The sequence below is a fragment of the Mustela nivalis genome (genome assembly GCF_964662115.1).
Source record: "Mustela nivalis genome assembly, contig: HAP1_SCAFFOLD_681, whole genome shotgun sequence".
Taxonomy (NCBI): domain Eukaryota; kingdom Metazoa; phylum Chordata; class Mammalia; order Carnivora; family Mustelidae; genus Mustela; species Mustela nivalis.
The window spans coordinates 207,591-233,427 of NW_028135982.1; the positions used below are offsets into that span (position 1 = coordinate 207,591).

General features: G+C 42.2%; 2 protein-coding genes and 1 long non-coding RNA gene across 3 annotated transcripts in view; all 3 read right to left on the reverse strand.

Annotated features, from left to right (window-relative positions):
• LOC309857377 (uncharacterized protein) overlaps positions 1-7,221 on the reverse strand; it is a gene marked incomplete at its 5' end in the record, with an annotated part of 45,247 nt that extends 38,026 nt beyond the window's left edge. Inside the window, one exon of the mRNA XM_082750091.1 lies at positions 7,174-7,221. Coding sequence (XP_082606217.1) covers positions 7,174-7,221 — 48 coding nt within the window. The remainder of the gene's footprint in view (positions 1-7,173) is intronic.
• LOC309857380 (conserved oligomeric Golgi complex subunit 2-like) overlaps positions 1-25,837 on the reverse strand; it is a gene marked incomplete at its 5' end in the record, with an annotated part of 224,882 nt that overhangs the window by 170,273 nt on the left and 28,772 nt on the right. The window lies entirely within an intron of this gene.
• Positions 22,605-25,739, reverse strand: LOC309857385. The gene is made up of 3 exons (XR_014307676.1): positions 25,695-25,739; positions 24,722-24,849; positions 22,605-22,743 (listed from the first exon to the last, which is right to left on the reverse strand). It is a non-coding gene; the product is annotated as an uncharacterized lncRNA (long non-coding RNA).

Genomic DNA, 25,837 nt, shown 5'->3' on the forward strand with positions numbered 1-25,837 from the left:
AATTGAAAGGGATCAAAACACTGAAATACATAGGCAAGAACTCCTTCTCTTCTCCAGGCAGCCAATGTAAAAGTCAGCAGCTAAAGTGAGGGTGTATTTTAAAAACAGTGGCTAGCTTTGCTACCCAGAGGAAGCAGGAAGTAGAGCAGTAACAGTTACAAGGATGGAATCAGTCTTCCATTGTGCCAAATCTGCATTTGTATGGTGCTAATCCCAAAGAAACCTTAGAGTCTTTGTGTTTATGAGCTCTCAAGTGCTTGTAGCTCACAGAGCATGCAACACTGGGAGAGGGTTATATGGTCACAAAAGAAACAGACTGGGAAATCAAATTGTTATCCAAACCCTGGCCCAACAAAAATGAGATGGCTATGTCCATTTAGAATCAAGGGTTTAGCAACCAAGTGCTACTTTGTTTAAACAAATGTTTCCGACCAAGAACAGTAAAAACACTTCAGCCTTTAAAAACAGGTGGCTGATTCTCCTTGTGAAAGGAGGGGAGGAAAGGGAAGAAAACAACTGGAAAACAACAACCAAAAAACTTTCCCATCTGTTTGGAAACCTCCTACTCAATGCTATGATTATGGTTCTACATCATTAAGTTTTACAAGTAATGTTTTCTGGGAGGATAATTATAGAACCAGCATTATACTGAGATCTTTTAACTTTGAGTCATTTAAACACATCTTCCAAATAATACAACTTTGTAATATAATTAATTTTAAGATTAATATTGAGCTTTTGGTTCATAGTCTGCACAAAAGGCTCCAGGGTAGTAAGAACAACCCATTTCTGTAGTAGATTCCTTAGGCTTTGTTAAGCCAGAGAGATTCATGCTCTTGTGATACTGGGGATAATAGCCATATTTTATTGAGTCTTGGCCTCCTTTCCTGGTATAGTTTAATAAGAAACAAAAAATGCTACCATTCAAACTATGATACAATGTTTTCTTTTCATTAATATTTTAATTTAAATGTATTCAAAAAGCTCTTTGGTAAGTATTTAGACAGATTTTTATTACATATGGCCTAAATGCATACATAAAAATAAAAGTTAAAATTTTTGGTTAACGTTTTTCCAAACCTCACATTAAGAATCTCACTACTTTTATTTACTTTCTAACTGAGAGATTTCAGTGCCCAGATTTTTCTCACAATATCTTCCTCTGAGCCACCCAGAGCTTCTGTCATGCTGCACTTAAAAAATTATTATTAGACATATAGCTGACATTCAATGTTAAATTAGTTTCAGGTGTACAACATAGTAATTTGACAATTCTATACATTACTCAGTGATCACCACAATAAGTATATCATCACGTCACCATATAAACTTATTATACTATCATTGGCTGTATTCCCAATGCTGTACTTTTCATTTCCAGATGAGAACAGGAAATTATTTTATTTATTTTATAACACGAAATTTGTACCTCTTAATCCCCTTCACCTATTTCACCCATTCATCTACTGATAAACACCTGAACTGCTTCCATATACTGCCTATTATAAATAGTGCTGCAGAAAACCTAGGAGGGCATATATCTTTTTGAATCAAGTGTTTTTATTTCCTTTGGGTAAATATCAAGTCCTAGAATTACTAAAGCATATGGTAAATCTATTTTTAATTTTTTGAGGACCCTCCATACCGTTTTCCACAGTTGTTGCACCAATTTACATTCCCACTAAAAATGTACAGAGGTTCCTTTTTCTCCACATCCTGGCCAACACTTGTTCTTTCTTGTCTTTTTAATACTAGCCATTCTGACAAGTATAAGGTGATAGATCTCCCTGTGGTTTTGATTTTATTTTCCTGGTGATGAGTGATATTGAGCATCTTTTCACATGTCTATTGGATGTCTGTATGTATTTTTTGGAAAAATGTCTATTAAGTCCTCTGCCCATTTTTCAATTGGATTATATGTTGGGGTTTCGGGTTTTTTGGGGTTTTGTGTGTGTGTGTGTGTTCTTTACATATTTTGGTTATTAATCCTTTATTATATTTATCATTCACCACTATCTTCTCCCATTCTGTAGGTTCCCTTTTGGTTTTGTTGCGGGTTTCCCTTACTGTGCAAAATCTTTTTATTTTGTTGTAGTCTTAATAATTTATTTTTGTTCTTGTTTCCCTTGCCTAAGCAGACATACCCACAAATAATGTTGCTAAACATTCTCCAAGTGATAAGTGCTTATTGACTTTTAGGAGTTTTATGGTTTCAGGTCTCTCATTTATTCATTTAATTTTTTTTTAAGTAAGCTTTACACTGAATGTGGGACCTAAACTCACAGCCTCAAGAATAAGAGTCACATCCTGTACAGGCTGAGCAAGACAGGCACACCTCACACTTCACATTTAGATCTTTGATCCATTTTGAGTTTCTTTACGTGTATGGTAAAAGAATGTGGTCTAGTTTCATTCTTTTGCATATGGCTCTCCAGTTTTCCCAGGAGACTTTCTCAGGAGACTTTCTTCTGTTACTTATACTTGCCTCCTTTGTCAAAGATTAATTGACCATATAATTGTGGATTTATTTCTGGGCTCTCTATCCTGTTTCCATTGATTTATGCGTATATTTTCTCCCAGTACCCTACTGTTTTGATTACTATAACTTTGTAGTATATCTTGAAATCCAAGAAACTGATACCTCCAGCTTTGTTCTCCTTTCTCAAGATTGTTTTGCATGCTGCACTTCTTATAAAAGTATTCTGAAGTCATCCAAATTGCCACCCGTCCATTCTGCTTGGTTTGATGCTGGTGGGATTTCTCTTTTTCTTTTTTCTTTTTTTTTCCTTATCTGAGATTTTCATATAATAACCAGTTTATTTTCTTTCTTTAAATGGTCCTCAAAAGGCCTGTGGCTTGCCATGCCAAGGGATGTAGATGATCAGTTGTGCCCTAGGAGCAGTTACCACATGGCACAGGGTCAAGCTGTGGTAACTTTATAGGGACTTCCACCTGCTCAGCCCCAACTATAAGACAATTCCTGACATTGGAGATGTGAAAGAAAATGGGAGGAAAGGGGCATCTTAAAATCCATAAAATATGGCATATTGTCTCCTGTTTGTACTTTTACAATTTCTGATTTTGCAAATGGCCAAGCTGCCGCAGGGAACAAAAATGAGGTCCTAAGGTGGCAGAGACTGACCTGGCCAGCCCTGTACTGCACAGGCTATGCGTTACACGATCAGTATGAATGGAGAAAGCAGGGGTGAGTCAGGGAAGCTGCTGCCTCTCCCTACATTGCCTTCATCACCCACAAGGAGGGGGCCCAAAGCCAAGGAGGACCTCCTGGAACTGAGACAGGGGAGGGGAAAAGAAAGCTGAACGATGCCTCAGCTGCTGATCCATGACCAAAATATGGGGGAGAAGGCTGGAGGCAAATGTGCATGGTACACCGTGACATTTGGAGTCCTAGGTGACATAGAAGCTTAAGGATCCAACCTTGCTCAAACTGATTTTACATGATGATTTTATCTACTAATCAACCCAGAGGTGCAGAGAATGAAATAGGGCAATACTATAGAAAATGCTTGAGAGAAATCTCCCTTATGATGGAGATAACCTGATATTTCCATTGATTCATTCATTCGTTCAACAATTATATACTGAGTATTATGTATCAAATCCTCTTCTGAACACAAAATAAATCAGGAAAAAAGCCCCCACAAATACCATTTTTATAGCACATGCACTCAAATAGAAGAGAGAGAACAGACAGTAAATAAATAAATATATAATATGTCAGCTGTTGATAAGAAGTCAAAAGTAGAGAGGGCCAGAAACTATGTTGATTGTGATGGTGCTGGTGCTGGCTGTGTGCAGTTAGGGGAGATTACTCTGATAAAAAGCCATTGGCAGATCCTTGAGTGGATTCAGAGAACAAGACGGGTACATTTAAGAAGAGGAAACAAGTGCAACCCCCCAAGGGAGGCACACACTTGCTGTACTCTGTTAAACACCAAGGAGGCTGGTGAGCGGAGGCAGAGACAGCTGAGTGAAGAGGTAGGAGATGAATTGAGAAGGAAGTTGAGTGTTACATTTTGTAAGACTGAATTTTGTATTGAGTGAAGTTGGGAGCCATTGGAGATCTTAGAGCAGAGAAATAACAAGGTCTGACTTTTGTCTTAAACGGATTGCTTTAACTGCTGAGTGGAAAATAAACTAGAACAGAGCAAAAATGGAATCCAGAAGACCAGATAGGAGACTATTACAATAACTCAGGCTATAGAAGACGGTGTTTTGGACCACAATGGGAGTAACTGAAGTGTGGAGAACTGGTCAGATTTAGAATATATTTTGAAGATAGAATCCACAGCTTCTACCAAAGAATTAAACGTGGGCAGTGAACGAAAGAGATGAATCAAGAATGACTCTACAGTTTCCTGTTTGAGCTATTGCAAGACCAGCAGAGCTCGAGAAGAATAAGAGCTTCGTTTTGAACATGTTGGGTTTAACTCATCTAGGTAGATCTGGAAAGCAGGCAGTGGAAGAAAGCTCAAAATCCAGGTCTGGACTGTAGGTGGAGATGTGGAGTCATCAGGAGACAGATGGTAGAAGAGGGACAGTCACCAAGGACTCAGGGAAGACAGAGGAGAAGTCTGAGGTTGGGTCCTGGAGCACATTCATACTCAGAGATCAGGGAAATGAGAAGAAACCCCAAGTGGAGGGGCTTGTCCTCACTCAGAAGGGATTTGAGTAAGGGTTCCACCCAGGTAAACTTAATGGGATTCTGTGGGTCTTCTTTCCTTACCGATTTTTCTATTCAAGATTTATTTGACAGAGAGAGAGAGAGAGAGAGAGAGAGAGAGAGCAGGAGCACACACATGCAGGGGGAAGAGACAGAAGGAGAGGGAGAGAATCTCAATCAGATTCCCCGCTGAGCATGGAGCCTGAGGTGGGGCTCGATTTCATAACCCTGAGCTCATGACCTGAGCCAAGATTCACATGCTTAACCACTTAGCCACCTACACACCCACCCAGTTTGTCTTTCTTTCTTTTTTTTAAATATTTTATTCATTTATTTATTTGACACAGAGAGAGAGAGAGAGAGAGAGAGAGAGAGAGAGAGAGATTACAAGTAGGCAGAGAGGCAGGCAGAGGGAGAGAGAGAAGCAGGTTTCCTGCTGAGCAGAGAGCCTAATGCGAGAGCCCGAGACCCTGAGACCATGATCTGAGCTGAAGACACCCAGGTGCCCTCAATTTACTTTTCTCAGTGAAGTCATCAGAATGGTCGGTCATCAGCTGTATCTGATGGAAGGTGTTCAGTTCTCACTCTGAACAAAATGGCTGTACATTAGAATCACTGGGAGAATTTTAAAAGCACACTTATATCCAGACCCTAATTGGATATTAATCTAATTGGTTCTACACCAATTAGATCAGATCCTCTGGAGGTGGGCACTCCTGTGTTTTAAAGTCTTCCAGGTGATTCAAAAGTGTGGCCAGTGTTGAGAAGCCCTGGCTTAAGGTTGGAGGAAAGAAGATGTGAAATAGTCAAAATATTTCATGAGAAGAGTGGAGATTCTGTCGGTCAGAGAAACATACTTGGATTTGTGGCTAAGAATTTAATGTGAAAGGGGCGCCTGGGTGGCTCAGTGGGTTAAGCCGCTGCCTTCGGCTCAGGTCATGATCTTAGGGTCCTGGGATCGAGTCCCACATCGGGCTCTCTGCTCAGCAGGGAGCCTGCTTCCCTTCCTCTCTCTGTGATCTCTTCCCTTCCTCTCTCCTACTGTGATCTCCCTCTCTCAAATAAATAAATAAAATCTTAAAAAAAAAAAAACTTAATGTGAAAGCTTCCAGCATCGTTGCTTTTCTCACCAATCACCTTCAGCTGCCAGGGGCAGATGTAGGGTGGACAGAGGGTTGGGTTTTTACCAAGGTGCGGTTGTATCAGGTATGTATGATGTATGATGGAGGTGAGAGTATGGGACAGGGATTATAGTTATGGGAGCGGACTCTGTGCCAGCTGCGGAGGCCTGTGAGAATTTGGGGGAAGGGTCAAGAACCACAGAAAATGAAATAGGGGGACGCCTGTGTGACTCAGTTGGTTAAGCAGCTGCCTTCGGCTCAGGCCATGATCCCAGCGTCCTGGGATCAAGTCCCACATCGGGCTCCTTGCTCGGCAGGGAGCCTGCTTCTCCCTCTGTCTCTGCCTGCCACTCTGTCTGCCTGTGCTCACTCTCGCTCCCTCTCTCTCTCTGACAAATGAATAAAATCTTAAAAAAAAATTCTCTTCAAAAAAAGAAAATCAAATAGGTAAATGGCTTCTTCTGAGTGACTTATATAATTAATACTTCTTGAAATAATTTAGTGCAGCCAGACCCCTGCAAAGCAGCACAAACAAGTCTGATGAGTGCTTCAATCTACCACTTCTTCCCAGGGCTTCAATCAATTGCTTTCAACAAGTGAACCTTGAGATATTTAGAGCAAAGGAAAAACAATAAATATTGGAAGTTTGCATTTTTTTTAAGATTTTATTTATTTATTTGACAGAGACACAATGAGATAGGGAATACAAGCAGGGGGAGTGGGAGAGGGAGAAGCAGGTTTTTCCTCTGAGAAGGGAGCCCGACACGGGGCTGGATTCTCAGGCCCCTGGGATCATGACCTGAGCTGAAGGGCCGATGCTTAGCAATTGAGCTACCCAGGCTCCCCTGGAAGTTAGCATTTTACATTCTTGGAAAATGGGATTTTGTATATTTATGTCCTTTTTCTGTCCCCTTGTGGATATTTTCCCTCTTGAAACACACCCAACCCCTGCTCCACAGTTGTCCAGTAAAATAAAGGGATCTGAGTGCCATCCCCAAAGTTCACTTGCGTTTAAAGGAGAAACAATCCTGGGAAGCTGTTTTACACAAAAAGAGTAGATTGCTCAGTTGTAGAAACTCAGGTATTATAAGAAAAATGGAGAGATATTCCTTACTAGAAGGGGGACCTGCTCAGCGTTTCTAAATTCACATTGGTAGATTGTTGAACTGTTGTAGGCTGAGTGTTAAAATCACATTTTTCCCTCCGTTTTCTTACAGAGACAATGATGGTTCATCCAAGATTGTCTGTGAAAGGATAGGCACCTGCAAAACCACACATTTGACTTGAGCCATCACCCAAGTAGAATGTAATCCGCTCTCAGATCATAGGAAAAAAAAGAGAGAGAGAATCCCAAGAAGAAACACTCACGTCAGGAGTTTCATCAAATTTATTGCACGTCTCACCATTTATCTTCATTTGCGGTAATTTTTTAAATAAACACTAATGTCAAATTGCCCTGTGTTACAACGAGCAACTCAGGTATCAGAAAACCACGAGTCTCCAATGTTTGTTCTAATTACTAAAGCAGAAGAGCGGACAGAGTTTAGAAAATTTTCAACAAGGCTTAAACAAGAGAGATTTTCCACTTTTTTCTAATCAGGTCAACATAGATACCACTTTCCCTACAACCTTGTAGGCAGTTGGTATTTTTCAGAGATATCATTTGGTTCTTTATAGAAGGCTTAAAGTTGGAGGTCCATAAAAACGATAATCAACTTTTATGTGTGCCTTCTATAGGCCATGAACTGTGCTAAATGAACAGTATCTAATTTAATCCTCCTAATAAGCCCTGTGAAGTCAATACTACTGACTATTCTCACTCCAAGGGGGGGGGGCAAAGCAGATGCTTCGAGAGTTGAACTCAGTTTTCCAAGTTCATACAGCTCGTATATGATGGAATCAGGACTTGAGCTCAGTCTAATGCCAGGTTGGACTTTCAGTGGCAGCTACTATAGATTTTTGACCGTCACCTGCTTCCCTCCCTCACCCCCGCCCCCATCTCATTCCCATTTAGGGATAATCAGCCATACCTAAATGACAGTGGCCAGGCAGGAAGGGTGGCTACTGGGTTTAATTATTTATATCCAGAGGGAAGAGTCGCCTCGCCCCATACATTCTGCTTCAGCTCTTGCCCTGCCAGGGGAGTAGCCATCCTTCAAACCATCAGTGTTAATTGCTGGTGAGGGATTAATTAGGCGGCAGGGGTCACACACAGTTTACTAGTCATGCATATTTCTTTCAGAACACCTAAGTACCATTCCCTTGGAGATGAGAAGAAATGATGGGAGGGATGTTAAAAGGCACTCCCAGAAATATTTCTGGACCAGTCATGATAACTAGCCCTTATGATACTCTTGGAGTCATTTTACTGGTTCTTGAAATGAGTGCACTTGCCCTAGGATGGCTTGGCCCCTCCCAGTAATCAGAAGCTCCCAGGATGGGTCAAAGATTACTTTATTTGCTATAATTCTGCAAGTTGAATGTATCTCTCAGCCATTTCCTGTGAATGCTATTATGGGGCAGGCAGAGGGGGATGACTATGGGACAGAAACATATCAGGTGAGAGGGATCCTATGCTTTTGTATGAAGGAGAAGCCCATTCTCCTTGGTGATGGGAGTTTCCCTTCTGCTCTGACTCCTGCCCTGCTGGGATCAGTGGGGAGCCTCTTCCTTTGGGCGACAGGTCTCTTTCTTTCTAAATCCTCTTTTTTTGGGCCAAAAAGCAAGACTACCCTTCTTTTCATCTTTCAGCTTTTTCATCCTGGCCAACGACACTCAAACACCCTCGCCCCCAATTTGGGCTGCTAGACTATGCCAAGAGGCCACATACTGGGTATATTACCTCAGGCCCAGTGTTTGGACTTCACTGAACCTTAATTGTAACATCTGAGAAGGGTTGGGGAGGCGGATGTTGTGAGGATTCATTAAGACAATGTTAAATTTTTATCACGGAGTCAAGGAAGATCTCTTGTTAGGAATGTGTTCAATCTTACCAGGATAGAGGGCAAAATAGCATTTTACATATATTTTTTTAATAAAGTATTTCTTTTTTAGAAATTATTTATTTGACAGAGAGACAGAGCAGGAATACAAGCAGGGGGAGTGGGAGAGGGAGAAGAAGGCTTCCTGCTGAGCAGGGAGCCCAATGTGGGCCTCCATCCCAAGACCCTAAGATCATGATCTGAGTGGAAAAAAGACGCTTTAAGGACTGAGCCACCCAGGTTCCCTGCAAAAAGGCATTTTTTAAAAAATTTTATTTATTAATTTGACAGACAGAGATCACAAGTAGCCAGAGAAGCAGGCAGAGAGAGAGGGAGAAGCAGGCTCCCCGCTGAGCAGGGAGCCCGATGCGGGGCTCCATCCCAGGACCCTGGGATCATGACCTGAGCCGAAGGCAGAGGCTTTAACCCACTGAGACACCCAGGCATCCCGGAAAACAGCCTTTTAAACAATATTTTTATTTTTATTTTATACATATATATGTAAACATAGAATTGAATGTATACATATAAATATAATTTGTAAACACTTTTGATATACATTTATGTTTATCCTAGGATGCAACACTGCCCTCCTGAGCAGCGCAAGAGGGTGGGTTTTTACAGAGAATCACCAAATAGCTTGACCCAACTGAAGGGCCAGCCTTGCGCTGCTGTTTAAGAGAAAGCCTTGAGTTGGGAAAGGTTTGACAAATACTGAGAAAAACCAGTCAATTAATATGTTAAAAACACTACCCAACCACAGTATGAACCATTTAGACATATGGCTTTAATTTTGACTTTAGTCTCCAAAGCCTAGGGGTCCCTGGGGAAAGGGGGCAGAGGGAGAGACAGGACCAGCTTCTCTGTGGGCCAGGTTCCTGGGGTTGCTCCCAGCCCTGCCCCCAGAGGGAATGCCCCCACCCAGGGCTTTGCTCCCAGAAGGGCCCCTCCCCCAGAAAGCCCCTTCCCAAAGGGCCCTGCCCTTTGGCCACACCTTCAGAGGTCCCATTATCCACCCCCAACCCGCTCACACCCCCCTAACCGCCAAGCACCGCCCTCAGAAGGGTTCTAAGGTGAAGTCTGTGTGCTTCTCTCTCACTGTCTAGGAATTACTCAGTTTTATTTTTTACTTTGTGTTTTTTGAGCGAAGTGGGTGGTGTAAGGACCTATTTTATATTTTTATATTTTAGCCAGAGGCTTCCATTGAGGTTACACAATAACCTTGTTGTTTAACCCTTAAGCTGTCCCTGCTCCCCTTCTCCCAGGGGACTTACTTAAAAACAAGTCCCGGAAATCAACCTCAGGTAACAAAGCCCAAATACAAGGGTGGGTCAGGCCAGGTAAGATATCTGATCAGTGGAGGGTTGCATACTGTCTCCCTAGCTACCAAGGAGTATGGGTCCCGCCCTTTGTGAGTCTTTTGGGCGCCAATCCTAACCAAGGTGATAGGCTAGGTCAAATATCTACTAAAAGGTAAGTGGTCACCTAGCATCACTGTGCAGCTTTCTCTGTGTGTTACAATTTCATTGGCCACCTGTGCATGACCAGGCCCAACCACATGGCCTATGTCCTTAAAAGCTAGTCCGTAAAGGAGAGAGGGGTTGACTTCTCTGTAAGAAAAGCGGCCCTGGCTGGTCAGTTTGATTCTTGATGCTTGGTGCGAAATAAAGCTTTGTTGACCTTCGCTTTGTATCAGTCTCGCTCTTTTAATCATGGACCCATTATTGGGGCATAACAGGTGGGACAGTGGAGCACGTACATGGCAGAGGGGACAGCCCAGTGTGGGTATCCACCATTCCTTGCCTCCTCATTTGCATGTACTGCTCGCCCTGCCCGGTGAGCACAGCATGGAAATGGACACCTCGTGAGTGGTGGTCAAGGAGACTCGCCCACCACGTGACGTCTATGACCGAGTCAACCGGAGCTCGCCTTCCCTACAGACCAGAGCTTGCTCTGAGCACCGGCAGGAGGTGGTGGCCTCTTGTGAGCAGCCCAGAACCCTGTCTTGTCCTTTCTCACTCATGTCAACTCCCTGTGTTAGCCAAGCCTTGGAAGTGGTGACTTAGGAGGGAAGGGAAAGAAAGGCAGCCCCCGGCTCCTGATCCTGTCAAGTTCCTTACTCATCAGGAAGCTGAGGGAGGCAGGGTCAGTGGAACATGTGTGAGTCCCCAGGTGAGGTAAAGATGGCAGAGCTGGTCTTGTTCAGGATTTCCACAGTTCTGATAAGAAGAGGGCACGTGGGTGTGCCCCAGCTGTGGAATCCCTGCGTGAATTATCTAACACTGACATTGCACCCTGTGAAGATGAATGGCAAGAATCATGCCCATAATCACATTTTAAAATTTTTATTTGCTTGGAATGACATTAAATGCAAATAGAAAACAGCAGCCATGCCCCTTCAGAAGACAGACCATGGAGGAAATGAGCTTTCTATTTTAGTACCTTTAACAAACACTTCCTCCCTGTTTTTGCCCAAAGGGCCCTATATCTTCATTTTGCATGGGGCTTGTAAATTATGTAGCCAGCCCTGGGGACAGCTGTGCAGTGTCTCAATGACCCAGTGCAGGGAATGTCAGGAGCCTCCCTCCTTGATACAGTAGTATTACACAAGCCCCTGAAGCTGAAACAGAACTTCAGGATAAAGTCTGGGGGGGAGGTCCTCAAATTTCTGAGTCATGGGCTGTCGTAAACAAAATATCAACAGCCGGGTGGCTTAGGCAACATGCAATTTATTTTCTCATGGTTCTGGGTGCTGGAAGTCTAAGATCAAGGTGGCAGTAGGGTTTGATTCTTCAAACGTCTCTCCTTGGCTTACAGATAGCTGTGTTCTCCACTCTGTCTTCAAACGATTGTCCTTCAGTCTGTACTGTCTGTGTCCTAATCTCTTCTTCCTGTAAGCACATCACTCCTGTTGGCTTGATGCCCACCCCCAGTGAGCTCGTTTTCCCTTTATCACCTCTTTAAAAATCCTGTCTCTGAATACTGCCACATTCTGAGATGCTGGGTCTTAGGACGTCAATGTAGGAATCTGGGGGCATCCAACTAAGCCCATAACAATAGTCAAAACTGGATCCGAAACTGAAATTTAGACACATTTTAAAATGCTAAAAGTGTATATATATATATATAATTTTTGTGGTAGGCCTGAGATGGTTGGTAGGCTGAGATGTATTTGTAACCTTTGAGGGAAACATCCTTTGGAATGATCAAAGAGAGCTTCTATGTAATTCCATACATCCACAATTAAACCCCAGAGCTTTCTAATTTGGAATTTGGCTATTTTGTGCTTGGTGGCAACCAAAACCAGCCTAGGGCTTTTCTTTTGTTTTGACAGAAAAGTAGGAGGCAGAGGACTTGAGCATTTAGACATCTTGCTGCTCTTTGGTTTAATCATACTCTACTGAGTTGCCCGAAACTAATTAAGCTCTTTGCTCTGTAGAGGAGAGATGATGTTCATTACATGTCATTGGCCACATTGTTCCTTTTTTTAATTGTTGTTAACATTTGTGTTATTTTTCAGTATAAGAGGCAAGCTTTAACTTAGTTTGAGCTGATGTAACAAGAGCACCATAAACTAGGTGCTTTAAAGACATACTTATTTCTCTCAGTTCTGGAAGCTGGGAAGTCTATGATCAAGACCCTGGAAGATTCCGTGTCTGTTCAAGTGCCCAGTTCCTGTGTCACAGATGACCATCTTCTCCCTATAACCTCCAAGGTGCAGGAGGCAAGGGATCTCTGTGGGGTCTCTCTTATGGAGACACTAATCTCGCCCATGAGGACTCCACCCTCATGACCTAAACATCTCCCAAGGACCCCATCTCCTAGTTATGTCCCTTTGGACATTGAGTTTTCAACTTATGAATCCTGGAGGGATACACTGTGTACAGTGAGCTTCGTCAAACATCTTTTACGTTCAAGGCACTGTTTTTTGGCAAAATTAATCATTTCCTACACATCCTTTGAAGCAAGAGTATTTCTGCACTTTGCCTTCCTTTAGAACCTTTCTCTAGAGAGGATCCTAAAAAGTTCAGAAAAGACACAGAAGAAACCTGCTGGTTAGCTCGTTTTTCACAGTAGAGCAGAATTCATTTTGAAGTAGGTTAATCTTAGAAATCCAGGCAAAGACACTTCGCTTGAAAATCATCTCAAATGATCAGTTTTGTTAGTATGAGTAATAGTAACTATAAGATCAATAGAACAACTTTTTGTTCTACTGTGGGCCTACTGTGTGCTGGGTACCTCGGAGCATCTGAGTCGAACCATCTCGTGATCCTTTCAACAGCCCACTGAGGGTCACACTGTCTTCTCATCCACGTTATGGATGAGCCTTAAGTCTGGGCCAGAAATGACACAACTTTCCCAAAGCCATATTGCTACTGAGGGGCCAGCTGGGATCTACGCCCACTCTGGTGCCAGAGCCTGTGATTGCAAACGTGGGCTGCACTAGCTGTTCAGAACAAAGGACTGTTCATGGAGGTGACACAGCTAACCCGTGAGACCCACCACCCTTTTCCCTAAGGTCATCCCGGTACAGCCTGCAGTGATGGCCCGAGTTAAGCATTTGAACTTGGTGCTGCAGAGGGCGTGTTTTAGGGACAAGATTGGTGTTAAGGGGGTCTAATGAAGCCCAGAGGGAATGGAAGGAAACAGGACTTGGGGAAATATCTGGGTCCCTGGAGCAGTGATCTCCTTTTATTACTGTGCACCTCTCTTTCACAAAAATAAATAAATACGTAAATACATACATACATACATACATACATACAAAAATATTTGCGTACATACCACCAATTTAAGCAAATTTTTGATAAATTATAGACTCTACTACTCTAAATTATTATGCACATTATAAATGACATGCAAAAGCTAAACAGTTAAGTGGATGACATGAAATATGAATAAAACCTATAATATTTTCTTCCAGCCCCTTACTGGACTATTTCTCAAACTCCCTTTGGAGAAGACTTTTTAAAGATTTGTTTATTTATTTATTGAGAGAGAGAGATACAGCATGTGTGTGCACATGTGAGTAGGGGGGTGGGGCAAAGGGAAAAGGAGAGAAGCAGACTCCCTATTGAGCACAGAGGCCTCACTAGGGCTCAATCCCATGACCCTGAGATCATGACTTGAGCCGAAATTTTGAGTCAGACATTTAATCAACTGAGACACCCAGGTGCCCTGGAGAAGACTTTTTAAGAAAGAGATAGGACACTTGGAATTATAGCAATAATTCCTAGAATTAAGCTTTAAAAGTGGGAAGATAGAAATGGTTTTTTTAAATTATTTAAAAGATTTTCTTTTTTTATTCATAAGAGATGGGAGGCAGAGGCAGAAGCAGGCTTCCCGCAGAGCAGGAAGTCTAGAGTGGGACTTGATCCCAGGACCTGGGATCATGACCCTAGCTGGATATAGACGCTGGAGATACTGATAAACCAAACTTTAGGGAAAAATACTGAACTTTACTGGGAAGATGAAGCAGAACAACAGCATATGGCAGCAACATGAGTTTTAGATAGCTGTTGGTCACCCAGAAGGCTTAAGGTGGAGAGAAAAACAAAAGGCTGTAGTGACCCAAAATTGTCCGAGTTGTGTAATTTGACCCAGGAACTTCCGGTGACATATAGATTTGTTTATTTATTTTGCAGACAGCGCCATGTGGGGAAAGAGCGAGGGGGAATGAGAATTCCATACAAACGTGTGAGTGGCTCTTCTCCCATCTCCAGGGGGGAAGGAAGAAATTGGGTTTACTCCAGTAAGCATGGTGATGAGTTGGTGAGGTAGGTTGACTAGATGTCTGGACACCTGAAAAAGCCAGCTAAGGCTGGCTTCCTGGCCATCTTGTCAGTGTCTTATTGAAAGCTTGTCATGTGCAAGACTTTCTTTTAACAGGTTGCCAGGTGAATCAGACTACCGGCCGCCATGTGTCATTGCTCAGGTGGTCCATGACACAATGTCCTGCAACTAAGGGGATGCACTTAGCATTACAGACATCGTTCTGTCTTTGTTATTTTGAAATTTAGAAAATATCTTATTAATTTGTTCACTCCAAAGAGGCAATTTATTGCTTACTATGACAGTCTTTTGGTAGAGGACACAAAACTGCTTTCTTTGTTATGAAAATCAATGTGTTACACCAATTTTCTGAAAGATGGAAGTAAAGTGCCTCCTTCCAGCTGGGTCAAGACATAAGTGTACCCTATGTATTGGTTTTTCAATAGAGTCCATTTACAGAATGTACATGTCTCTCAATACAGAAGACATTTGCTCACATTTATGTGTAGAACATTCCCGAACCTGGTCCAGGTTGTGGATGAAACCGTCACTCTGACCGGCAAGGCATAACGAAGAAGAGTTTTCCTGTAAACAATATGGGGTCATGGAAGGAATCAGCACTGCAATTCGTGGCTGATTCCAAAAGCTCTAAGAGGTGGTAGATGCACAGGCAAAGAGGTGACTTTTGCAGAGGAAGCAGGCTGGGGAGAGATAGCAAAACAGAAGTTTGAGAGGGCGCTAAAATCTCCTCCTGTGGGATTATTGGCCATTGAGCTTGAGAAAGGCTATGGGGAAAACTTGAAAGAGCATCAGATCAAACCCTTGGCCACTGGAGATTGAAACTGACATGAGCAGCACTATCTCTATTCTTGACCCAAGGCCACAGGATGACAAGCTTTGCTTTTTCAATGTGGTCTCATGTCTCTATAATGCCCTATAAAGAAATTAATACAAATAAATGCTGAGAGTGTAAAATGTAAGCAGAGCTCCCCTTGGCCATTTCCTAAGCTTTGTCCACTCCGAAGTGAGTATCACTTTGGTGAGTGCATTGCAGGAAATGGCCTTAATGATCAATGGCAGACCTCCACTCCAGAGTGACATAAAAAGCAATCTGCACCTCCTTCCTGATTTGTCTGTAATGAAACTTGCTTTCCTCAGGTCCCAGCATTCGAGGCAGATAAATATGTTCCCTTTCGTTGGCTCTTACTCATACTTCAGCAAGATTTCCCATGTGCTTTCCTTGGCTGGCAGGGAAATTGGACCACAATTTATGGGATCTTAGGGGACAGGCACGTAGAATTCCAGTGGGATCCCGGAACAGAACCTAATTGGAGATTAGAGATGGTCTAATGTAAGTTCACACTGTCTATTGAAAATGTATAGACTCATTATGGTCAAGAAGGCTGGAAGATAAGTAGATTTTGGGAAAGATGCAGGTAAATTCAGGGAGGTGGCAAATTACCCCAGAGAAAGTAGAATGGCTAAAGAGTATGGCCCAAACTTTTTAAAAAGATTTTATTCACTTATTTGACACACAGAGAGCCAGAAAGCACAAGTGGGGGGAATGGCAGAGGGAGAAGGAGAAGCAGGCTCGCCGCTGAGCAAGGAGGCAAATGTGTGGGACTCGATGCCAGGACCCTGGGATCATGACCTGAGCTGAAGGCAGACACTTAACCGACTGAGCCACCCAGGCACCCTCTGGCTCCAACTTCCAAAGATGGTGTATGAGCTACCTTTGGTGGGAAGAAATGAAGATCAGCAACTGTCCTTGATTCTGCTTCTCAAGAAGGCATTGTGATGTGGTGCCCAGGACTTTGGAGACAGACACACGCTTGGTGCCCTCTGGCTCTGCCGCAAAAGCAACACCTTCCAGAGGGCAGCTGCAGGCACCGGGTGGGTGGCGTCACACAGGTCAGACCCGGGAGGCACTCAGCCACGTACCCATTCCACCTGCTAGGTTTGGAAGAGCGCTATCAAAGTCCCTGCTGCCGAAGGACCATCCAGAGTGACATGTCCCATGGGGCACGCCGGCATTCATTTACCCCTTCAGGTTATTGGCAGCAAGGCTGGAAATTTTTTAAATTGCCTGGGAAAATGATAGCAAACGTCTCCAAAAAGGAGTTTCAAAACGCAGACTTCATACTATGTTTTGAGTACATTTCATTCATTTGGCAGGTACTGACAGGGTGCTTAAGTGCCAGGTGCTGCTGCATTAGAAACGGACTTGAGAAGTTAACAGGAGGGGGCTCCAACCCTCAACCAGCACAAAGTCGATCAATGGATGCATGTGACAGACAGAGCACTGTGACGGGGAGTACTAGGTGCTCTCATAAGAAGGGTGTGCTAGGAGCTAAGGGAACACTCGGGGGGAGCCAGCACCAACACTCGGGGAGAGCTGTGGGAAATATGATGGATGCAGATGGCTCCAGGGGAAACCAGAGAACTGCTCAGTACCCTGCTTCTTAACAGCTCCAAGTGCCCGCTGCTTCAGAGTGGGGGCTGGGCGAGCAGGGAGCTGGGGTGGGCGCAGGGATGCCTGATTTCCAACCTGCAGCCCCTGCACTGTTTCACCTGTACCTTTAGGAGTACAATGACATAGGATTTCACCAACGGAGGATCTACCCCTGCATCCTGGTACTGGAAAAGCACGTGAGGGCTGCGGAGCTGAAAGCAAGAGTTGGTAGTTCCAGTAATGTGTGCAGGGTTTTAAAAAACTATATACGGGAAAATATCCGGTCTTATTTGCATGTGTTTGTATCATGCACAATTTTTAACTGCAATCCTCCTTTTACCTTCTTCCCTGTTGTTAAGACTCTCCTCTCCTCACCGCTGCCTTCATCCCTATAGTACCTGTTGACAGCCTGGTGCTCATCCATGAGCTCATTCGCCTCTATCCACGCACGCATGGGGCTCTGTCACTGTTTAACAAATATGGGCTTATTTTATCTACCTCTTGATCTAGTGCTTCCCAGTTAATAATCCCTCCTGCATAACGTCCTTCTGTTTTTACCTTCATTTTTATAAAGAATGGCCTCTCACCTTTTATCAGGTGCCTTTATTTTTTTTATCAAATGCATTTATTGCTATGGTCTTAAGAGTTTTTTCACAGTTAATTTAGTGATGAGGTAAATCTTATTGATTTTCTGGTCTTGAGCTCCCTTTATTTTCCTGGAATGAATCCAAGTTGGTCTCAGGATATAGTCCTTTGATAGATGCCTGACTTCTGTTATTTGCTAACATTAGTTCAGTTTCTGTTAACTAATCTGTCCTAAGCCAGATTTGTTAATAGCTTCCCCGTTCCTCCCTCTCAGGTTTGGGTATTAAAATTGTGCTCAGCTTCATCAAGTGAATTGACTTATTATTGTTTAATTGCCTGTTGCCATTTAACAGTAGAATGACAGTTATCCAGCTGCAAACTCGTCTGATCTTGGAACTCATTTTCTGAATTTTCCATTCTTGAATCATTTGGATGATTTTGTTTTCCTAGGAAATCATCGTTTCTTCTAGGTTATCAAATTGATTAGTATAAAGTGCCTTGCAGTTTAGTGATTCTTTTATATTATGCATTTGCTTTTATATCTCTGTTCCCAACCCTTATCTGTTTTGCAACTCTCTCTCTCTCTCTGTCCCCTCCTCCCTGAAACCCCCCTTTCCCCATCCCCCTTCCCTCTCTCCCCACCTCCTCCCACACCCCATCTTCCCCCTCTCTTATCCTTAATAGGGCATGTGAAGTTTTTTTTTTATTTCATTAGTCTTTCATAAAAACAACTTTGAGTTTATTTGCCCCTCACATTTTTTATTAGTTTAAAAATTTATCTTTATTATAACTACTTCCTTTCTTTTGATTGAGCTGCCCTTTTCTGATGGGTTTAACTGAGTAGTTTCTTTTATTCAAGAAAATGTTTGAAATTGAAGATATTTGACACTAAAGTCTCCTTAGAGTATAACTTCTGGTGTCTTCTGTAAGTTTTGGTATGAAATAGTCTCCTTTTCATTGATTTCAAGATTTTCTTCAGTTGTCTTATGATTTCTTCTTTGACTGAAGACTGTATTTCTTAACTTGTGTGTAGTTTCAATTTTTTGTTACCAGGTTATCTAATTCTGATTCTACTGGATTGTGATCAAAGAACTGTTCTTTAAATCTTTAATTTGGAAGGCTTGTAAAGGTTTCCTTTGTTGCCTAGTATGCAATTAATCTTTACAAATATGGCTTTCCTTATGTGTAAGAAAGAAATGTTTTCCGAGGGAAATAAGGATGTCTATTTTCTTTTTTTTTTAAAGATTTTATTTATTTACTTGACAGACAGAGATCACAAGTAGGCAGAGAGGCAGGCAGAGAGTGAGAGAGAAGAGGAAGCAGGCTCCCCGCGGAGCAGAGAGCCTGATGTGGGGCTCAATCCTAGGACCCTGGGATCATGACCTGAGCCGAAGGCAGAGGCTTTAACCCACTGAGCCACCCAGGCGCCCCAGGATGTCTATTTTCTGTGTGTCCTTGTTTTTCCCTCCTTCTAGTAGATACTACCATTTGAAAAGCTAAAATTTTACCTTGTTATTGCATTTTTAGAGTCTTTAGGTATTATGTTGTTAGATGTATACCTGCTTATACCTTTTACATCTTCTTTCCAAACTCTGCCTTTAAAAATGTTCCTCTTCATCTTAGTACCTATAGCTTTAGACCCAACTTGTCTGCGATGAATTTTGCCATTCCGGCTTTCTCTTTTGCATGTTATCTCCTCACCTGATACATTCTCAATCCCTTTTGCATTTTAAGTATGTTTCTTGAACAGCGTGGATCTGTAACCCCCTGATAGGTGCTTTAATAGAAAAAGTCCGTCTGTACACATTTAAATTAATGATAAACAGTCGTGATTTTATTCCTTCCATCTTATTTTGTTTGTTTTTATTTCCCCAATTTTTGATGTTTTTAATCAAGTTCATTCTTTTTCTACTTGATAAATATAGAAGTTCTTTGCATTTTTCGATGACAGCTTAATTGAGTTATAATTCACAGGCCATACCATTCACCATCTAATGTGGACAATTTAATGGCTTTCACTATAGTTAACTATACTATACTGAACTACCTACACATTTTCATCATCCTCAAAAGAAAACTTTAGCCATCACCACCAGTCTTAGGCAACTGCTAATCTACTTTCGGTCTCTGTAGATTTAGCTATTCTGGAAATTCCATATAAATCAAATTATGCAATATGTGGTCTTCTGTGACTGACTTCTCTCAATCAGCAGAATGTTTTCAAGGCTCCTCTGTGTCGTGGCACATATCAAAATTCTATTCTTTTCAAGGCTGAATAATATTCCACTGGCTGGATGGATCACATTTTAGTTATCTCTTCATCAGTTGATGAACATCTGGGTTGTTCTCACCTTTTCGCTATTACGAATAAACCCTAAACCTTCATGCACAAGTTTTTGTGTGGGCATAGTTTTTTTCTTGGCTCTATACACAGGAGTGGTATTGGTGTGTCATATGGCAACTCTGTGTTCTGCATTTTGAGGAGCTACTAAACCATTTCTAATGTGGCTGCGCTATTTTCCAAGCCCACCAGCAATTTACAGGTTCCAGCTCTTCACATCCTTCCAACACCTGCTTTTGGGTTTTTTGATAGTAGCCATCCACGAGGGTGGGAGGTGGTATCTCACCATGGTTTTGATTTGCATTTCCCGAATGATTAGTGATGTTGAGCATATTTCACGTGCTTATTGTCCCATATATTTTATATATACCTTATATGTAGCTTTAAATATATATATTTCATATTTTATTTATATTTCAATTCATATTTAAGAATGTTAATATATTTACATAAATATGTTTATATAAATATATGATAATGTAAAATATATTTATATATACATTTATATATTAATGTATACATTTGAATATTGGAGAAATGTATATTCAAGTTCTTTGCTCATTTTTTTAAAAAGATTTTATTTATTTATTTGAGAGAGATTTATTGAGAGAGATCACAAGCAGGCAGAGATGCAGGCAGAGAGAAAGAAGCAGGCTCCCTGCTGAGCAGAGAGCCTGATACGGGGATCCATCCCAGGACTCCGAGTTCATGACCTGAGCCGAAGGCAGCAGCTTAACCCGCTGAGCCACCCAGGCGCCCCTCTTTGCTCATTTCTTAACTTGGTTGTCTTTTTATTTGAGTTGTAAGAATTCTTCACACAGTCTGAAGGCATGTTTCTTATATATGACCTGCAAATATTTTCTCCCATTTAGTGGCTTGTCTTTTGACTTTGTCAATGGGGTCCTTGGAAGCACAAAACTGGGATATTTTGGTTGAGTCCCATTTATTTGTTTATTATTTTTTTTAAGTAGCTTGACTTTGGTGTTTGGCTGAGGAGCCGTTGTTAGATTCAAGACCACTAACATTTACCTTTGTGTTTTCTTCTGAAAACTTTATCATTTTACTTTATTTTTATTTTTTAAAAGATTTTATTTATTTGAGAAAGAGACAATGAGAGAGAGCATGAGCGAGGAGAAGGTCAGAGGGAGAAGCAGACTCCCTGTGGAGCTTGGAGCCTGATGCAGGACTCGATCCGGGAACTCCGGGATCATGACCTGAGCAGAAGGCAGCCGTCCAACCAACTGAGCTACCCAGGCATCCCGAACTTTATCATTTTAATGCTTACATTTATGTCTTTGATGCATTTTGGGTTATTTTCTCTGTATGGTGTGAGGCAGGACTCCTGTTTCATTATTTGCATGTGGCTGCTTGGGAGTAAAATACTGTTCTTACCCCCATTGAATTGTTTGGCACCCTTGTCAAACATTAGTTGACTGTAATTTATTTTCCTTTTTTTTTCCCATTGAGGAATTTCACGTGCCATGTATATTATATTTCTAGGAAAAAGGAATCCCAGGATTTTTCCTCCTGCCTGGATTCTTCCTTCTTCATGGTGCATGATGCCAGAAGAATTTTTCCATGCAGTGAAACCAAACTGAGGGGATGGAAATATTCTGCCACTTTTCTAGATCTTTCAGTTATACAAGTCTAGGGCTGGTCATGCCACACTTGTTTAACTTGCCCGTGAGGTTCACAGCAGTTTTCCCAGCACTGTGGTCATCAATAATTTCAAATTTGCCAATGTACTCATGCTTCCTCATCACAGTGAGGAAATGGGACGATGACTTTGGTGCAGGGCCTCCTAAGAACCTGGCCTTCGCCTCCCCTTTCAGCAGTGTTAATGTTTTTGAGGGCCTTCATATTTTATTAAAAATTTTAGGTGTCCGAATTCAAAAGGTTAACAATATGGTACAATAATAATAATAATAATAATAATATCATCTAATAATAATATAATAATAATTTCTTCTGCATAGTCACTGCTGTACACTAGTAAAATGAGATGTTTCTTTTCTTTCCTTTTTAAAGATTTTATTTATTTTATTTATTTGACAGACAGAGATCACAAGTAGGCAGAGAGGCAGGCAGAGAGCAGGAGGGAAGTGGGCTCCCCGCTGAGCAAAGAGCCCGACGTGGGGCTCGATCCCAGCCAAAGGCAGAAGCTTAACCCACCCAGGCGCCCCAAGATGTTTATTTTCATTTGGGATTATGGAGGGGCAAGGTGTTTTTGGCTCTCCTGCTGAAGGAGGGACTCAGTCAGTATTGTCTCCACCTTTTTCCCTAATAGTAGCTCTGGAAGATGAAGATGTCCCTCCATCTCCCAGACATGAGGGTTTGACCAGGACATGGGATGGTATAAACTCATTGACATAGTCTCATGAACTAAGCCCTGGTTTATTGGTCACAGTCGTTCTCCAAGTATTTTCAGGAATAAACTTCAGGTGTTGCCCTTACTCTAATTTTTCTTTCTGAGACTTCAGACTGCAATCCCTACTTCCTGCAGTCACTTGAGGAGAAACGAGGCATGTGGCAATGCAACAGTGTGTTTTTCTTTCAAGATGATAGAATCACTCTTGATTTCTGTACACATCTTGGATTTTCATATACGAACATGGATTTTGGTGTCTACCCTGAGGAGGTGATAGTACGGTGTGAGGCACACTTGTATTCTCATGACATGTCACCTGGGTTACACAAAACTTTCTGGGCCCGGCAGAAAGGCAGAAACCCGGGTGAATTCCTCATTGTTCCAGCAGGCTGTCAGCCCTCAAAGGCCTTCTGGATGTGTTTGTGCATCGCAGTGTCTGCTGTGTAAGATACAGAAAGAGCACAGTAGTTCAAGAGGAAAATATTTAGGAACACATTTTCCAGGAGGAACCAGGATTCAGTTTGGGTGACTCTTGACCATTTTTCATCTTCTGATGACTGAAAGTGGTAGTTAGTCTACAGTCATGGTTTTAACATGCATTTCGAATGTAATGTTAGTTTCCATCAACATAAAACTATAAGAACTGTCTTCCTTAAGGGCATTCGTGTAAGGCCCGTTATTTTCCAGCTTGATTAATGGAAACAAAATTTTTCTGTAATGCTTTCTTCCTACTCTGTATTAGTTTTCAGGACTGGATTGAAAGTGATTTATTGTGGATAGGGTTATACCTGGTCGTGGAATTTTTTTTTGTTCCTGGGTTTTTAAAGGTGGCAGAGTTGACTTTCTGATTTTAATTCATCTTCACTAGATGAAGAATTCACAAATAGGACTTTTTCTTGAAATAACCATAGCCTGGGGGCGCTTGGGTGGCTCAGTTCATGATCTCAGGGTCCTGGGATCGAGTCCCACATTGGGCTCCCTGCTCAGTGAGGAGCCTGCTTCACTCTTTGCCTCCCCCTCTGCTTATGCTTTCTCTAATAAGTAAATAAATAAATAACCTAAAAAAAAAGAAGTTGTATTTGACTGGAGCTTCATGTGGAGTGACAGATCAACAGAAAGACAAAGGGATATGAGACAGGAAGCAATGAAGGAAAACACAGAGGCGCACAGTATAGACAGATGTTCCTCAGCTTATGACGGCCTCGGCTTCTAATAAACCCATTGTTCAGCTGGAAATCTCTTTAGTTGAAAATGCATGGAAAACACCTAAGCGACTGAACATCAGAGCTTAGCCCCGCCTAACTTAAATGTGTTGAGAAACTTACAGTATTGCACAATTGGGCAAAATCCTCTAACACAAAGCCTATTTCACAATAAAATGTCTGGTATCTCTTGTAACTTACTGAACAGTGCACTGAAAGCCAGAACAGGACGGTTCAAGTGTGTTGGTTGCTGACCCTCGTGATCACGTGGTTTGCCTGGGGGCTGTGCTCGCTGCCCCTGCCAAGCATTAAAAAAGAGGACCCTACTGTAGATCGCCAGCCTGGGAAAAGATCCAAACTAAATGCATATCACTTCTGCACTATTATAAAAAGTCAAAAAACCATAAACTGAACCAAGGTGAAGTCAGGGATCTTCTGTACCAGGTGTGTTAGGTAAGGTCAAGCACTCCTGTCTGGCCAGGAACCATAGTGGTATGGGGTAAAGTTCCACAGTAAAAAGTTCTACAGCGGAGAACCACTAGGACTCAAGCACCAAGGGTTACAGGTTGCGCAGGAAGACTGGATGCTCCCCTGTGGGCGATGAGAAGCCACAAGCGACTCAGGAAGGCTGCAGAGCTCTGGCAGGTGGGACAGCTGAGGGCTGCAATGAAGAGGGACAGGTGGAGCTGGGAGACCAGGTGGGGAGAGCCTGCTACCCTCGAACAAAAGGCGACAAAGGTCTGGACTGAGATGACGGAGATGGTGGAAGGTAATGGGATATTCATAAAGCAGAACTGGAAATCCATGGAAATGAAATAAGAGAGGGAGGGAAAACCGAACATGACTTTAATTGCCATCAGTATAAAATGTGTTGAATTAAAATGAATTGGTATTTCTAGACCAATGATGACATCACAATAATGGAAGGAAACCAATTCTGATTTTGAACCTGGTTAAGGAGAAAGTATAGACAAGAGAAAAGCAGAGGCTCTGGAGTCACACAAATGTCACAGTTGAGATTCGTCCCCACTCTTCATTCCCTTCCCTGTAAACCCAGGCAAGCGACACCTGCCTCACAGCACTGGTAACAAATAGGGAAGAGCACACATTCCCACGTTCCCGGGTCTGACAGGACACCAGGGATCAGCGGCACATGAGGAGGTGACAGGTGGTCACTAAACTGAGCTCAGGTGCATACACAGCAGTTTACATCACCTTGAGATGGCTCCTCCTGTGACCTCTCGAAGAAAGCGGCAGTGGTGAGGAACGAACTCCAGGAGCTTATTAGCATACATGATCTTCAGGCCGTCCGGATGAGACTCAACGATCTGCTCTACAATCACCTAGCAGAAGGAAGAGCGTTTTATTTTTATTTATTTGTTTGTTTGTTTGTTTGTGTTTTTGTTTGTTTTTAAAGCACCTAAAAGAGAATATGAACTATACACTACAGAGAAAAGAATCGAGTAAACCTTACAAATGCACTTCGTCCTTCCTCCTCCCCACTCAGTATGCTTTCTAAACAGGAGGTAAGTAACAACGGCATGAAAATCTAGGTCCCGGGATTTGGGAATACTGCTCCAACCCTGGGGGACACAGAGGCTGAGGGACAGAGACTGGCCTGAAGCTAAAACATCACACACACTCATCTGCTTCCCTTCTGAGCTTAAAAGCGAAATACTGTATCTGCAGACAACAGCTCTGTACCATCTTCACCCTGGCCTTATCCTCTACCGTCTCCAGAACAGGGAAAGGGCTGAGATGGAAAGTGATGGAAGAAAACACATCGTATTTTGCTTTAGTATTTTATTTTTTTTTGGTGAGGCTGAGTTGCAGGAGGTGAATGACAATCATACAATCTTAAATACTTAACGACACGGAAACGTAAAGTACTTCCCTAATTTAGCATATTAGATTCAGTTCAATGAAAAGGGCATAAATTAAACAACTAAAATATTTTCATTTAGTGACAAAGAATAATGTGATCTTTTTCACCCCCACAGAGAGAGCTATGAACTATAATAGGATACATACAAAGAACTGACAGATCATTTACTTTTAGTAGTCTTAATGAAGCTGAGAAGATTACTGAAATTAATCCTTCAATTTCACTTCTATCACTGGGATACTGTCTCGTTTTAAAACTCGAAGCCTTTCATCCTGAAGTCATGGTGGGTAGCTTTATACTTACTGGACAGAAAGAGCACTCGCACTGGCAGGTGACTGGAAGAAAGCCCTCAAACGCTGAGACTGGCTTCATGATTTCTGTCAGCCTGAACTAGATGAAACCAACGCTCTCTAAGTTGGAAGCTGCTTATTGCTGGCGGTCTCACA